Below are 17,829 nucleotides of genomic sequence, written 5' to 3' on the forward strand. Positions count from 1 at the left end.
GTACCCTCTTTTCTACCCTTTACGTTTCAACCCAAGATTTCCTTAAACTAAAATTTCAAAAACCCAAATAACGGTTCAGAGAAGACTCGTGCAGATTCAAAAGGAAGTTTGCATGTTGAAATGGAGGGTGGTTGAGGACGTGAAACTTACCCGTTTCAGAATCCAAAACCAATCGGTTTGCTGGAAAGCTCACGGTGCAGGGACGCTTCTCACGGTGCTGAAATGCGAACGGAGCAAAGAAGGGTGAGTTGCAGAAGAGAGAAGATGCAGGGGTTCTAGAGAGAAGGTAGAGAGTTTGAGATCAGAGAATTGGAGGAAGAAGATGAAGTGTGCAGAGGAATGGGAAGAGTTTTCCAGAGAAATTAATTTCTCCTCCCACGTAGGACGAACGTCCATCCGCGTGCTGCCACTTGGATTCCACTAACTCTTGGGAACGTTCCAAAGTGACACTTGTCAGCATGCACGCAGTGTGAGTGTGAGTGCGTTTTAATGGAAGGGTGTGCGTGTCACGGTGCATTAATGGAAGCACAGTGGTGACTCATCAGTGTAATTAATGGGGCGTGACACAATTTATATAAGTTATAACTTATATAATTTTGGGATTGTCAAAACATTACGTGTAATTTATATAAGTTATTATAGTAAATATGGTTTCGAGCCAAAATGTAACCCTGAAAAAAGGAGTAATGATAACTATACGAAGTTGCTTTATAGTCATAATAATACATTCTCATATCCAACAAATGTGAAATATAAATAAAAACTTACGAATCAATTGTAGGTGTCATTTTTTTTATGATTGTCTTCTTCTGTAACAGAACCAATAATATTAAATCATTTTTTAATAAATAAACAATAACTATCAGTTTTAGACAAAATATTAAACTCTACATTTGGTATTAATCACCATTAATTTATTAATTACGCACGTGTCGTCAATGTTTGGTGGAAGTAAAGTTAAACAAAAGGTTTTTAAATTATTAACTTGTATTTCTCTTTTTTTTTTTAATATTCCTCTTAAAGTGTGAAAGGATGAATTTTAAATTGACCTATGTTGGGTAGGGAATCGGATTATTGGTGCTTATCTACTAATCCGGCATTATTTCTCGTAAAATATTTCTTTTCATCTGCTAAGTTTTTTTTTTAATTGAATAAAACAAGTAACATCGTTGACGTTTACCTAGGAATACACAGTCTCGTGAACTTTAATAAATTATAATAATACATTATCTTCTTATTGAAATTACCAAGATTCATTCCCGCCAGAACATGTTTAACATAAAACTAAGATAATAAAATATATTATCATAATTTGAGTAGTATTTCAATATTTGTAAACATAAAAAAAATAACAAAATAATTATATGTAATATTACTTACGAAATCACTTTTATATTATGATAATAAATTGATTTTCACTGTTTCATCACTTCTCTTTTTCCAATAGTGTGTCTTGGCATTCTTTATACTTTTGCTTTATATTTGGTATTATGTTTTTTATTTATCTGACAATCACATTAATTAGTGGAATTAAGACAAAGGATTTACAATTTTATCTATTACAATTTTGAACAAAGTAAAATTATTTTTTGCTATTTAAGAAATCTATTGTATGTGGATGTTTTGAGATTGAATCTGTGTAAATGTTTAAGATAATATTTGTTTTGTTATGATTATTAGTGAGTATTTTGATTGTTTATATGAGTTATATATGTACAGGTAGAGTAATATGTGTAATATAGAATATATGGAACTTGTGAGAGTTGAACATGGATAAACATCTTTTGGAGTTTATAGTGTTTATCTCAGTAAGGAAACTAGTTTTAAATTTAATAATAGTGAATAAATGTTATATGATGATGATTTGTTCTACAATGATTGTGTGAAATATGTAATAGAATGATGATTCTATATGTACAAGGTAAATCATTGAATTGATGCTTGATATGTGAATGAATTTATTTGTAGTGATATAGTATCTCTAGATTGGTTGTGTAAACTAAATTGGCTTGTTTGAGGTTGTGGTTTAAGTAAGAAATTGTCTGTTTTCAACTAAAAATGATTTGAAAACTTAGACAAGTTTAGTTAGAACACAATTATGATGAAATTGACCTTTATAACTATGTAGACTCACTAAACGAATATATCACTCGTGAATAAAAATGCAAAATCTGCAAATCAAATAACTCTAGCACTTTCAATTGTTGAACGAGTTGTTTCTCGTTGAGAAAATTAGAATATAATAATTCCATATATATATATATATATAATTTTTTTATATCATATTCATTGGTAAAAAAATTCAATATTTTTTGAAAATTTTTATATCGAGTTTTAAAGAAAACTGAAAATGCATACTGGTTATTTATTGTTTAATATATAATTTTTAATAATTTAATTAGTTGTATAAATATGTTAAATTGGGATGTTTCATTTTTTTTCCTTAGTATTAATCATAAAAAATGAGGTAAATTTTTTAAATAAACATAATTATCCTTCTAATAAATTTACCGTGTCATTTCACGATAAAATAGGCATCCCCTGCCAAAAAAAAAAAACAAAAGTAAAGGCTTTCTCATTGTACTGAGAATGGAGTTTTATACTCAACGAAAAAAAACTTTTTAACCGTGTCACGTAATTTATGCATATTCAATAATCTCGAGATTGAATTTTGTCTTTAAATCGAGCCTGGTTGAACAAAGGAAAAATCAAACAGAAGTTAACTTATAATTTATTGTTTTGTTTACTTACTGAAGTTCCTGAGTATATATTTTTTTTCCTTAAAATTCCTGAATTATTTTCACTCGTGTTTTTCTTTATCACAAAAAATAAATATATTAAATAGGGACCAATGAGTTGTCTAAAGCCATAAATAAAGAAAATATACATACAAGAAAAAAAATATTTCTTTGTTACCCATCCCATTAAATAAGTTTAAAATGGACACATTATCATTACTAACTTATTAGTCATTTCCAACTCAAATCTCTAACTTTCAACTTATTAAAACTACACAAAAGGTCCTACACTTATATCCAAAAATACTAAAGTAATATACTATTAAGATGTTAATTATAGTTAATATTTTAGGTGTGAAATCGAGGTTAACATTTACTTGTATGGGTTATAAAAAAAAATATTTTGGCAGCTCAAGTAACTAATGCATATTAAATGCAATCACATATGTCTCTTTGATTAGTAATAGCCTAATTACATTTCAATTAATAATAATTATACTTTATCTTAAATTGATCAAGAGATAAGATTTTCATAAGCTGACCATTCAGCTTAATGGTCAAAGCCACACGGTCGAAAGAGTGTGTCGTGATATGGTTGACCATCTGGATAGTTTGGTTCATGGTTAACTAGAGGGTCATATAGTATACTTATGTTTTTTTCCATCCATCATAGCATTTATTCAACAAATGGACAAAACCACTAAATCATTTGCTTGTCCCATTAAATCAGTAACTACTTGTTAAAATCGTGCAACAAATGGACAAAACCCAAAAAAGTAATTGGTTTGTTAATAAAACTCTGCTTTAAAAAAAATCTTTCTAAAAACTGATTCAATAACAAAAATATATTCTCTTAAAATAACAACAATAAATATAAATAAAGTGGGTAAAGAAAGAGAAATTCACTCAAAGAATTTTATTTTGGTTCGAATGAAAAAATCCACGTCCAATTGTTAAACTCTCTTAAGTTAGAAAACACATTTCTTTGAAGATGAAAGAAATGAACAACACTTCCTTTCATACACAAAAAGATGAACAACTTTTCTATCAACAATAGCAACACTCAATCATTTAAGACACATTCAATTAAAGTCATCGCTTTGCCAATACTAGCTTTTCAAAGCCATTTTTCGTAAACATAGAGAGTTTTTCTGGCAGTCATAGTTCTAAACCTCTTAGCGAAAAGTTTTTTTGAAACTATGTTTGGCCAAAATATATAGATTCTTACTTTTGAAAATTAGGTTAAGAAACTTAATACTCAAGTCACAAGTGCCATTGAGGTAATTGATTATTTCATAAACTTTTAAAAAAAACATTTTCTCACTGTAATAATCTATTACCAACACTGATAATCGATTATCACATAGATTTATATGAAAAATAAAATTTTTCGTGCTTTATTACTTGAATTATGTCTATTGACTCTTAATATAGTAATTTAAATAAAATACACATATTACAAGACTTCAACAATTAAATTCTAAAATTTTTAATGTATCTATTGAATTTAAGTGTATTTTAAGTCTTGAAAAGTTCTTCATATAAGTTATCATAATCAAAACTCTTTATATTTAATCAAAATGTTTATCTTCCTAACTCGTCCACCCACTCATATTCAGGAAAAAAGAAACCAACACAAGCATATATATATATATATATATATATATATATATATATATATATATATATATATATTTCAACGAAGATTTAATAGAAGTCATCATATTGCTTTTTAAAAAAAGAAATCTTTCCGTCTTTAATTTATGTATATGCCAGTAAAAAACGAGAAAAGTATAAGTGAAGACGAAAATTAACATTACCTAGAATAGAACCTTTATAATATGACTAAATGAGTTTAGACATGTAATTGGACATATAAATCAATAATTTTCACTCACCTTTTAAACTGATTTTTTTAATTGAAATCTTAAATGAAAACAATGAACTTTATTAAACCTATTTACGTTGTTGGTTTTAAAAATATTAAGAATTCAAACATTGCTAGTCTCCAGAATATAACCTCAGCCATAATAGAACAGAACGTTATTAGAATAGGTGAAATCAACGCTAAGACGACCCTATAACATATACAAAAAGTTGTGTTGGCTAGACCGATATATTTGTATATAGAGCAATTAAATGCCTAGTGGGATTGAACATAGCTAACATCATCTTAAAGTAAAACCAGAAACTATCATTCATAAGACTTCTCAACAATTACACTGCAGGAAAATTAAGCAAACCATTTCAACCTAACATATCAAAGCATACTTTTAAATTACAATTTATTACACAATAAACATGGCAATAAAAGACCCAACTTTAGACATAAGGAGCCAACCAGTAGACCTAATATTTTTTTTCCATTTGTTATTGTTTGGCTCTCATCCACGCTTTTTCAAGTGTTCCTCCTCTAGTTGATTGATCAGTTTCTGTAACATGTGTAGATACTTATTTGTCATATGATCAAATATCATCCTTCTTGAAACCCTAAGTTTTTCATAGAGTTGTTTTGGCGTTTCATATAAGTAGAGGTATTTCTGATCAGAAGCATAGTTTTTTGGATCAGAATTTTCAGGAACAATATGCATGATCCTGCCTGGAGGATAAAGAGGATGTATATCCATGTCGTCTGATGTTGTCGTTACAGCACCTCTTTCTTCAGTATGGAAAACCTCAATGGTTTCTTCTTCAGTGATGTCTTTGGTTATGACCTCTTTTTCCTTATGGATATTTTCCTGTTTCTGCAGCTCAAGTTTCTCCAATTGACTCAACAATTCTTCTTGAGAGGCAGTGGAAGTAACGATGTTCTGGAAAGCATATAAAATTTTTTCCTCTTCATCTAATTCATCATTGTCATCACCTTCATCAGAGAAATTAGAGTTATCCTCATCAGACGTAGACTCTGACATTATTATCTCTTCATAACTTCTCTCGGATGATCGAGCAGCTTCAGCCAAGTTATCTGATTTAGAGCTTGAGAATGTGCCAACATTGACAAGTTTTTGGGGCAAGGAAAACAATGACCGAGTTCTTTGTTTAGGCTTCTTCACAACCTTTTGGAATGATGAGAAGAAAATAAGAAATTAAAAAGTTAAATTTTAAGAAAGATCCAAATTTTCAAATATATGATTATCAGTGTCTGAATAAATAAATATAACTGAAATCTACCTTGGAGCCAAGGGATACTGCATGATCTGAAAGGGCTTTAACACTAGATGCAAATGGTAAGTGAGATCCAATTGCAGTTATAGAGCTATGTGCTTTACTTAGTATGCTTTCGTGCTTAACCTTACCCTGAAAATTATTCAATCAATATTAGGTACTGACCTAATCAAAGAAAGCCTACTAGAGCAATGATGCATTGCTAAACCCATGTTATGTTGGGAGAACTGGTTTGAGCACCTCACGAATGAAACCATCAACAGAATATGCTGACAAAGTAGGCACTACGTCTAAATCGTTTATAACGGAAATGATAAAGGCCTTCCCGAATTCCGATAATTCCGATGACACAGAAGCAGCTGCAAAAATTACATATGACTTGGTCACTAACTTATATATTAAATAATAGGAAAGTTGATGCCCAACAGAATTTTATCTTATTTTAATTAATATTATCTTATTACAGTATTATATACTGTTATTTAAGTATCATTATGATTAACTTTGCTTTCATGATGCAGTGTTTTTTATAATAACTTTGAATTTGTCAACCACTACAGACTACAACAGTACAACATCTCCATAACACACTGTTCTACCATCTGGTTAATGTATTACAGAAGACCATGTGATTATTCGATTGTGATAAAAAAAACCTATCGATCAAATATAATAACTCAATCTGAGACAAAATAAAACTTTGGTTGTAAATTAAGGAAGTTGGCATAATTGACCACATGCCTGGGCCAAAGGTCACACAAGTGCATGAAGAGAATTGCTTTATTTCTCTAAGCATATATGTCAACAGTGCAGCAGTACCACCACCAAGCGAGTGCCCAACGACCTATAGAATAAACATAATTATTAAAAAAACTTCATTTACATGACTATATAAAAAAAAACGGAAGCAGGAGTAGATGTTATGGCATTTGAAGAGTAAGTAAAACATCATAATCATTGGTCTTCCAAAAGACTATAATGTTCCAATTTTTCACTATTGGTGAACAATATAATCAGTAGTTTTCAAAAGACTGGTATAAAGGAACAGGCTAGCAATACCTTGATTTGGTAATCCTTGTTTTTTCTAAGTTCATCAAGAAGTATAGGAGTGCAGTGCTTTTTGATCCAACCAGCTGCAGCAACCATACCACGGTGTCCATGTCCTGAAACCATGTTCTTTTTTAGCTCACCATCTATGTAAATGTAGGGACTGAAGGACACTGGAGCACCGATTGCATCTGTCAGGGTGTCTCTTATGCTTTGAGTTCCACGGATGAACACAAACAAACAGTTTGATTCTTTATCACGTATAACTGTGAATGCAGGCTTTAGAAGCTGACACAAAAGTAGTTCTCAGTTAAACTAGGTACATCAATAATAGGAACTAGCCGTTTACTTGTAGAATAAACATATGAACTTCAACACTATTACAGTACATGTCAATAAAACTCTTATTTTATTAGTGGAGGGAAAAAAAAGCTCAAGAAAGCAACGAACCCTAGCTCTTTTCTTCCGGAAGAGGACGTCCTCCTTGGAAAATCCAGCAGCAAATAGAAAAACACGAAAGCTTTTCTTGCTGAAAAGCATGGTTCGAGTCAAGCATTTTTTGAGCTCATACAACTCCTTTAACAGTTCGGGGTCTTTCAGTTGAACACAGTCACTTCTTACTTCACATTCCATTGGAACTGTTTTCTTAGTCTACAAAGATTCACACCCCATAATAATAAAGAATAAGAATTATTATAGTGAGAAGGAAAAGATGTGTAGATAAGTATAAGAAATTGGAAAGGGAAACTACCTTGTCCATGATAGAAAAAAGAATGGCTCTTGGCAAATCCAAGAGATGCCATTTTCCCAAGGTCTCTGAATAAAAAAACCTTATGGCTTCTGCTAACGTGAACACTATGTCCGGTAAACTCTGTGGTGCTTCAGCTGGTCTCTGTTCGAGCTTCGTGGCAGCTCCCTTAACAACTCCCTTAGCAACTCTCGACAATATCATTTTCACAATTGAAAATGCAAACGATTGGAAAAATGGAAGAAGAATGAAGAGAGAACGTGTTCAAAGTTGAAGGAGAGTGTGACCTTATATAGAAACACCAGAAGCTTGGTTTTCATAATGTTTAATTAATACAAAGATTATACAATGTTAGCAAACTTTATAAAATAATTATGTGTGGGATAAGATTGATGATGTTAGAAAAATATATTTTACTACAACTCGTGGAGAATTAAAAATTAGAAGAGGAGGGTTACTTGGTTGTTAGGCTGTGGTTCCATTATTGGAGTAAACTTGGGTTCTTGACGTAGTCATTGCAAAACTTAATTCCAACTTGAGATGGTTTAAGATGTTGTTGAGGAAGTCAAAGACATTTTAAAATTGGATCGCTAAAGGAAAATTTTACTAATATTAACCATTAGCTATACTGTATGATATATATCCCAAGCACAATCATCGTATCATTGAGACTGAAAAGTTATGTTTCCTTCAAAATAATCTGTCTCAAGAACACTGCAACAATTGAGATATAATCATGGAATGGTGTGCTTGTTTTCTTGTTGAAACATCATTCAACCAAGTTTTTCCTTTCCCAGGACTAAAAAATAGAAGTAATGGGAAGATTGTATATGCAAACCGCGAGAATTCTCGTAATTATCCAAGATTTTTATTGATGGAGTTATTTTATAGATAACAAATTTGTGTTGAAATTTATCAATAATATTTATTAATAAATTAGAATTTGTATTACTCAATTTTCTTTTATGAATTCTCTCAATAATTTATAATTTTTATTATTGATGAAATTTTTTGTGGATAAATCCATTAATAAAAATTATAAATTTTTCCAAATAAAAAAAGATGGGTGAAAAAAACTGAAGAAAAGAAAAGCAGAGAGAGAAACAACATGAACTGTGGTAGTGGAAGGAGAAGATGATGAGAAAGAGAAACCATTCATTGATAATTATCAATAAATTTCTCAATCCATAAATAAAAATTATTGATAATTATTTTATGAGTCAAATATGTTTTTAGTCTCTAAACGCGAATTTGTTTTAGTCTCTCTTTCAAATTAAGGTACATTTTAGTTTTTTTGTCCTTCAAAACTAATATCGTTAAAAATCAGCTGAATTGTCTTTCAACTGAGTTTTAATTTTTTAAATAACAAGAACTAATTTGAAATTTTTTTAATTGGGATCGATTAATGAAGTCTTTTTAAATACACTTTAGATTCACTATTTTATCTTTAACTTTTTTTTCTTTACCAATACAAAAATTAAATTTTTAATAATTAAAATACCGTGGATTGTTAATTGGTACAAGTGGTATAAGAAACATTTTATATTATTATTTTGGCTTAGCTGAATAAAGAGTAGGGATAAGTTGATACTAAAAAGAAACACTTACCCTATAATTTAAAATAATATTTTAATTATACTTTTTATTTTTTATTTAAAAATTCAAAATGTATTTATTCTTAAAATGAATTGTTAACTAGGTATATTTATTTAGAGTGTTAAAATATTACTTTTCTGAAGATAATTCATGAATGAAAAAAAAAATTACGTATATAGAAACATTAATAGAGAAGTTTTAGGCGTTTATATATAGTATAGTTTTTAGTTCTTAAAAAAATGGGATAATAGGACAAGAGACTACCCTTTTAATATAGTTAGATCTATTAATTCTAAAGGGAATAGTGTATTTTTCTTTTGTCATATTGTCCATTAATTTTTCTCTTATCACCACAACCTTCTTTCTTTAAACAAAGTGAACACACCCCTCATTTTCATAACCAAAATTTAATAATAAAAGTAAAGAGGTCTGGACAAAGGAATGGGGACATAGTGGGAAAGAGAAGAAGACAAAAGTTTGTCTTTGACTAAAATAAAAAGAATGATAACCAAATTTTTTTCAATATTTTTATTTAATTGCTGAGTATATAATCTTTACTAGATTCTACATTTCTCATTTATAAGAATAATGTAATCTTAATAAATTGTAAATAATAGTTAAGTATTAAAAATAAAACGGATAACACTTCTAATAAAATAATAAAATGTTAGATATTTAATGACCAATTTATAAATTAATTATTATTATTTATTTATAATTGAAATTATTTTAATTATAAATAAATTTTTAGTTTATAAATTAGTATATAAATTGATATTTTAGTACTTAATATTTTTTTATTTTTAAAATTAGTTGTTATTTAGGGATTTTTTTTTATAGTGTAATAAAATATCTATAACTAACTAATGGATAGATTATGTAACTTCAAGTATGTAACATCTTTTTTTTATAGTTTTAAACATTATGATGACATCATAGTTAATCAACAAGAACCATCGGAGACATTATAAATATGTCATGAGATGATCTAATTTATTAATATGTACACATGAAACTACAAGTTTTAAAAAAAAAAACTAAAATGAACAAGAAATAAACTATCTATGCATAAGGACTCTCCCTACACAACACTTGTTCCACAGAACATCATTCTCTGCATATATCAATCAGGTAATCATTGCAAAAGATAGACAAGCAACATACAAACAAATAAACAAGTAAGTTAACTTAACAAAGAAATCAATCATACCAATCAAACAAGTTAAAATATCACAATTTAACTCTTACATAAAGGAAAACTTAAATATATAAATAGATCTACACTTGATTATTTGGATACATATGTATTGTTATCAAACCATAGGAGATCATGTCATATAGTGGTGAAACAGCTTATCCATCCAAGCTACCACACAAGATTAGTCTGTTTATCACTTATGGTCAAAGAACACTAAACCACAAACTAGGACCTCCTATTACTCCTCACCACGTAACTCATCCTTCTCTACTTGAAATTGGATAGTTATTGAAGCTTCAGGATAACCCCAAACTAAGTCCATATATCAATACATACACCACTTGAATCTCCCACGAGAACTTCCCCTTGGAATCCTCTTCACATCATACTTTAACCATATAATTAATCTTGTTGCCATCCAAAATAAATCATTGCATTTCACTCAACAAGTATTCAATCATTACAATATATCATGTCTAAACAAGAAATCAAAAGCAAAGAAAACAAGCAACATGACATGCATCTAGGCACCCAACGCCAACCTAGCTCACCTAGCAAGGCATCTCCTCGCCCAACGAATTAACAAGGATTAAAGTGCAAAACTGCAGTGGAGAGGGGGCACTCAAAGTCCCTAAGTGCATTTGCTCTCAGGTTTTGGTTCGCTCAGCACCCAAAGAGAGCACTTAAAGCTTGGGAGCCTAGTGGCTCATTGTTTTGGAAACATTAAGCGCCACACAAGGTTACTCAACACTATACCAGATGACAATAACTTCGAAACTAGCTTTTGTTGTCCCCAATACCTATCCAAATGACCAAATCCTAGACATTAGAGTTGATCCAAACATGGATCATAATTCATCAAAACTTAATCTAGAAACCTCTAGACTTGACTCTCACGTGTTTCATTCATCACAACCCAAAACAATAGTTAATTACTCCATTGAATAACAACTCATCATACAAAATTTCATCAAGAAGCAATCATCATTTAGCAAGCATATCAATACATAAATAACTAATTTCCATCCACAGATCATCTAACAACAAATTAGTGCATATCATTAAAGATTCATCAATTAAAGAACAATTTTCACCACTTTGCAATCATGAACACAAACTTGAAATCTCTAGATGAATTTTTAAAAGATATATATTGGTTAGCTTTCCTTACCTTACAGAGGACCTAATTGCTCTACAAGAGCTAAGACGACTCCACCAGTTCAAGGAACTTTATATGCACCTACAACTCACAGAAACATGATTAGGGTATACCGTTAGAAACACTGATCAACATAGAGTCTTATAGAAGACTCAGATGACACATGCAAAAACACTACCCAAAAGAAACAAGACAGACCAAAGAAAAAGAGTAGCAACTAACTTACTCTTTTGGAGAAACTGATTGGGTAGACTTGAAGATCTTATTACTGTGATCACTCAGGTGATCTTTTGATCTTCAAACAAATGAATAGGAGAAGAACTCCTACAGAGAAGTCAGAAAACTCTAGAAAAGTTATTTTCATAGAGATTGTGTGTTTTAAAATAATGAAATTTGTTTATAACTAAATTATATTTATTAGTCTCACTATTTTTAAACTACTATCACTTCTAAAATATCATTTTCTAAGTCTTTACAAAGTCTATTTCCTATAACATTTGTATGGAAAACTATATTTTATTGTTCTTTTTTCATACTCTTTTATATTTTTTATGTCTTTCATGCTTTTCGCTACTTAGAATTTTCTACACTCTAAAGTAAACAAGGCATAAATGTTAAACTAAAAGTGTTGTTGCTCTTATACAAGAAAAAATATAATTTACACAAATATATAAAACTATCAATTTTATTATTATTTTAGTATGTATATTTTCTTATAATTTGTTTACTATGATAACATTCTTTATTTTATTCAAATAATTGTTTTGATAATTACTTTTTAAGATAAATTACGCATGTTTTTAGTCTCTAAATTTAAACGCAGGATTGAAATTTGTCATTGTTCCAATATTTGATATATTTTGGTCCTCAAATTTTAAAAAGGGTTAAATACTCTTTTGGTCTTTATTATTGTTCATTTGTTTAATGTGAGGCTAATTTTTTCGAGTGTTTAATGTAGTACTAATTTTTGTAATTTATGTTCAATTTGGTATTTTTTTCGTAACATCGTCTAAATCGTTAATGACATATTGTACACATGAGCAGTGTTTGAATGAATTGTTGGATTGTTGCTTACGTGATCGTCCTGCACAATTTCTTACATGGTCATGCAATTTTGCTCTGTTTCTCCACCACCATGAATGCAATCACCATTAGAGTCATCACTGGAGCATCTTCGTTCCTTCACCACTATGACACATCAGAATCCACCACCATTGCGAGTGCAGCACCAGTAGGGAGGAATCACGAACTATCTCGCACCTTCAATGCAAAATGTGAATCCATCTTCTTAAAACCCCAAATTGCAAACCACACCTAGCATAGATCCAGAATCACTCACAAAATTAAGGTTTATATGATGTGGTGTCACAGTTTGTGCTTGCAATTTCAAAGTTTGTTTTGATTTGGGTGGCGCAATTTAGGGCTTTCATTATGTGAGACTATCATTAGGGTTTGTTGGTTCGTTCCTCGTTCTCACAGTAGTTAGTCTTTGTTGTTTGCGATACTTGCATGTTTGTGGCCTCATTGCAAATTTGTGGTGTGCATTGTGCATTGGATTTTCATTTTGATTTAGATGCTCGTGATTTCAAAAATTTGTTCGATTGCTATCACGAAGGGAACGTTGCAGCATGGATCTACATATGTGGTTGATAGCTTGTTGTGGTTCATGATGACTCGCGATTTAGGATTTTCGTGGAGGAATGATGGTTCAATAGATTTTGCTGGTGTAGCACCACTAGTACAAAAATCGCATACAATTTCGAATATTTTGGGCTTTTAATGGTGAATTTGTGAGCGTCGTCATATCAGGAGACGTTAAATTGACGTCAAATTTAAAAAATTCAACGTTAAATTAACTTCAAAATTTGTCAATATACGACGTTAAATTAACGTCAAAATTTGTCAATATACGACGTTAACTTAATGTCAAATTTTGTCAATATACGATGTTAATCAATTTTGTTTTAATTAATTGTGATCCTTTTTACAACTCTACGAGACTTAAAAAGCAAAAAAAAACAACAAATTTCAATTTTTGGTATTTTATAAAGCAAGAACTATGAACGTGTAGTGTAGTATTAACAAACAACAAACAAGTTCAATCAAACAACAACAACAAACAAGTTTAACCAAACAACAACAAACAAGTTCAACAAAAAAAAAACGCAACAAATTTTTCAAAACAAAAACGAAAACTAACCTTCAAAAGGTGGGTTCGTCGAAATAAAATGTCGTCACCAGTGACAGAGAAAATAGAATGCACCTATGAAGGATAACAACACGAAAATAATCGGTCAAAACAAACAAAAATCATACATAAAGTAGTTAATTAACATGCATTTGTATCAAATGAAAGAAAAAATATATGTGATGGTTATCAAATTTCGTTCGAGAAAATTTTTAGAAGAGAAGAGGGTCTCGCGCGCTAAGATAAAGTAAATGAATTTTCAATCTTCCGCTCAAATTTTTATTGAATTCACTAACCTTTTAACATCTAACGTTGGGAAATTCGATGTTTTATATCCTTTTACGTCAAATTACAATTCTGAACGACGTTTAATAATTGTATTTATTTACAAAAAGGTCACCGATCATTTTTAACGTTGACTATTCAGTAGTTGGACGTTGAACGTTTGACGTTATATGTTGTTTTGTACTAGTGCACTATGAACAAATATTATGGCTGAAAGCATGAAGAAGATGGAGATTTGTGGTGGTTGATGTCGTGAATGGGTGATTGTTGGTGTCAATGGGTGACAGTAAAGGTGTGACCAATAGTGGTGTCACGGTGGCTGACGACATTGAAGAGGTCATGACGATTATGTCAGAAAAAATGGAACAGGTCATTCAAACAATAATCACATGTACAGTCTGCGGTTAACGATTTCAACAACATCATAAAAAAGATTAAATTGAACACAATTAACCAAAATTGGGACCATATACTAAAAAAATGAGTCTCACATTGAACAAAACCGACAAAAATAGGGACCAAAATAGTATTTAAGTCTTTTAAAAAAAATGGATATAGCTTTTTTAAGTCAATGAAATCAATTTCTTTTACGTATTAAATTGTATTACAAATTAACTTTTAAATTAGAATGTATCAAATTATATAAATAATTCAAATATCAATTTGAATCACAATTAAATAGTTATTAAAAAATTAATGTTACTATATCCATTTATTTTTAAAATTTTTAAAACATAGAAACGAATTACAAATATAAATTTAAGACTAAAAGATTACTTATTTTTTATTGAATAAAAATATAAAAACGTTGGAAATATATTCTCGCTTATTTAGGTCAACCAAGTATGATTTTACAGAAAAAATCAACTCACAAGATTATTTTATACGAAAATTATGAGACACTTCATTAAAGTTCTTTTCTTCATTGACTAAATTATGGGACATATATAAAGTTGACGAGACCTTTATCTCTTTGTTTTTTAAATCATTGGAGAATACTTATTCTATTGAATTTAAAAACAAATTACGCGGTGAAACGACAGAAATATAACTAATGTAATAAAACTTTGCAATATATTCTACAATAAAGAAAAAAAATTACTTAGTAATTTATTTCAATATTTAGATCTTTACTATATATATTATTATTATTATTTAACTCAATTAAGTATCTACTTTTTAAAAAAGATTAATTTTTTTACTAAGAAAGTTTAATTTTTTTATCAAAAAAAATTAATAATTTTTTTTCTTAAATTAGTATTTATGTGTTGTTTGAAAGTATTAAGTGTCTATATCAAAAAGTGAATTACCTTTCAAAAAATGTCATATGTTAAAATCAAAGAAGTTTTAATATAAAAAATTACTTACATTTTAATACATTACAAACCTAAATTTTAATAAGTATAACTTCAAAAAATAGTATTAATGTCAATTTAACATAATAAATCACATGGAGTCTTTTCACAGAAATGAAAACTTAATTAAGCAAAAAAAGATATATAAATATCAAAACAAATCAAATATATATTTATAGAAAATAAATTATTAATTAAAAATAAAACAGAAGAATGAACTATAAAATGTATGCCTAGTTAAATATTATACTCCTTTATATTAAGGATTTTACAATTCTTTTCAGTTTTCTACAAATTTTATAATATAAATTTTTGAAGTAATTATATATAAAAATTCTAAAAATGTCAAAATATACTCCTTCACTTCATCAACACTTAATAAATGTAAAAATAGATTTGAATTTATAATTAATTCGATTCACTGCAAGTTAAATTGAAGTTAAATGTAGGTCAAATTAACTTTTGTATTAAACCGATTCAACCCGAGTTAGAGATACATTGACCCATAATTTACTTCAAAAATTAACTCTTTTTTATTTTTTTATTGTAGTTGTTAATTGTTTGCAATTATGCATTTTAAAATTTCAACTCATTAATAGTATAATAGTACGTAGTGAAATAATAAATATTTTAATTATGTTTCTATAGATATATGGTTAAAACCAATTTACTTTTATTTTAAAAACTAAATTTTCTGAAAATTTACAAATCAACACTTCCTATTTAATGATGTTTTTAATTTATCTTATAACAAAAAATAATATAATAATAATATGAAAAAATGAATATGTCATGACATTTTTTGTGTCATACGTCAGGTAAATGACGTCGTTTGGTTTTAAACGTATTGAAATTGATTTATACTGACTCCGAAAATATTAAAATAAAAGCAAGTTGTCAATACAATAATTCCGAGCCTAATTAAGGGACAGAAGAAAGACAAAAACAAATATGGATATTATTATTTTTATTCAAAAACAATGAATTAAACAGAAATGGAAGATTCTTAGTTTGCAAGAATTGAATTAAAATTATATATTTTTCAAATTTGTAAACTATTAGCAGTAAAAAAATTAAATTATGAATTATAAAGTAAAGAGAGATTAAAAAGTAATTTAGTCTAAATCATTTTGCAAAGAAGGAATTTTTTTCTAATGTTTATAAACAAGATTAATTATTCCATCAACCACCAACATTTTTTAAACCCACGTTTCTCATGTCTTTTATTGTTTGGTTTCTAATTTAAGTGGTAAGTTTCTTGTTTTGCGTTGATTTGAAAAACCTCGTATAAATTAAGAATATCTGAGTAGGTGGAGCGGGTGGTTGAGATTAATTGGGTTAATTTGGAGTATTATATGATTATAATATGAGAAAACAAAACAACTACAATCTACATCACAACTTCGTCAGTGATGTTGCATCATCTCACGTATGAAAGGCAAAACAAAATCTCCTCAACTTATACAATCCTGCATTATTTCTTTGACAGAAATCACAATAATCATTCATTATTCTAAAGTAAAATAAATTAAGTGAACTTCTTTTTAGAATTTAAAATAATTAAGTTTTAAAGAAATATGTTCTTTATACAATATATAACGATAATAAGTTTTAAACTTAATTAAGTTTCACATTCCTCCTAAATGGAAGTATTTTTAGTTAAGTTTTTATTTTTATTTTTTGTTATATTAAATATTTAAAAATTTGTTTTTTAATGGAGTAATTCATTAATTTTTTTCGTTAATTGAATGATATGTTTCTTATCTTGCCTTATTTATAAGAAAAGACATAATATTTTGTAGTTAATGTTAAATGATATGATGATCAATATAAAATCAACTGATTTTTATTAGTAATTGAAAACGTATTAAAAAACAAGAATGATTTAATTGATGATGGTGACAAAGATAATCATAATAAGTGATAATATAGAAATTATTAGGAAGATGACAACCTTATTATTTACAACATTTTCAATTAAAATAATAAAAGTTATTTATCATTTTATATTAATCACGATATTATTTTTATATTGTATGATGTATAATCTAACTGTGTATATAACCGCGATATCACACAATTTTTAATAGGTAGAAACATATAACCAAAATGACGAACTAAGATAGTATTAATGTCACACAATTAACAAACAAATTTAAACACACAAACTTAACAAAAGTATATAAGAATTAAGTACTCAACAACAAAAAATTAATAAAAACTTTAAAAATATCCAAATTTATCATAAACATAAATTTAATTAAGTCTAAGTTTTAGAATAAAAAGATATCATGTTTTCAAAACCATTCAAATATCATTTACATACACAGAAAACAATATATATACATAT

At 28.5% G+C, this 17,829-nt stretch overlaps 1 protein-coding gene across 1 annotated transcript; it reads right to left on the reverse strand.

The window, feature by feature from the left end:
- Window positions 1-5,066: 5,066 nt before the first annotated feature.
- On the reverse strand, window positions 5,067-7,902 carry LOC124842557 (uncharacterized). Its single transcript, XM_047319066.2, has 7 exons — window positions 7,702-7,902; window positions 7,401-7,601; window positions 6,963-7,238; window positions 6,645-6,747; window positions 6,144-6,262; window positions 5,910-6,035; window positions 5,067-5,794 (listed from the first exon to the last, which is right to left on the reverse strand). The coding sequence occupies exons 1-7, from the start codon at window positions 7,900-7,902 to the stop codon at window positions 5,123-5,125; spliced, it is 1,698 nt and encodes a 565-aa protein (XP_047175022.1). The 3' UTR covers window positions 5,067-5,122.
- Window positions 7,903-17,829: the final 9,927 nt, after the last annotated feature.

This window comes from Vigna umbellata, chromosome 10, assembly GCF_029865625.1.
Source record: "Vigna umbellata cultivar VRB3 chromosome 10, Vumbellata_1.0, whole genome shotgun sequence".
In the NCBI taxonomy this organism is placed as follows: domain Eukaryota; kingdom Viridiplantae; phylum Streptophyta; class Magnoliopsida; order Fabales; family Fabaceae; genus Vigna; species Vigna umbellata.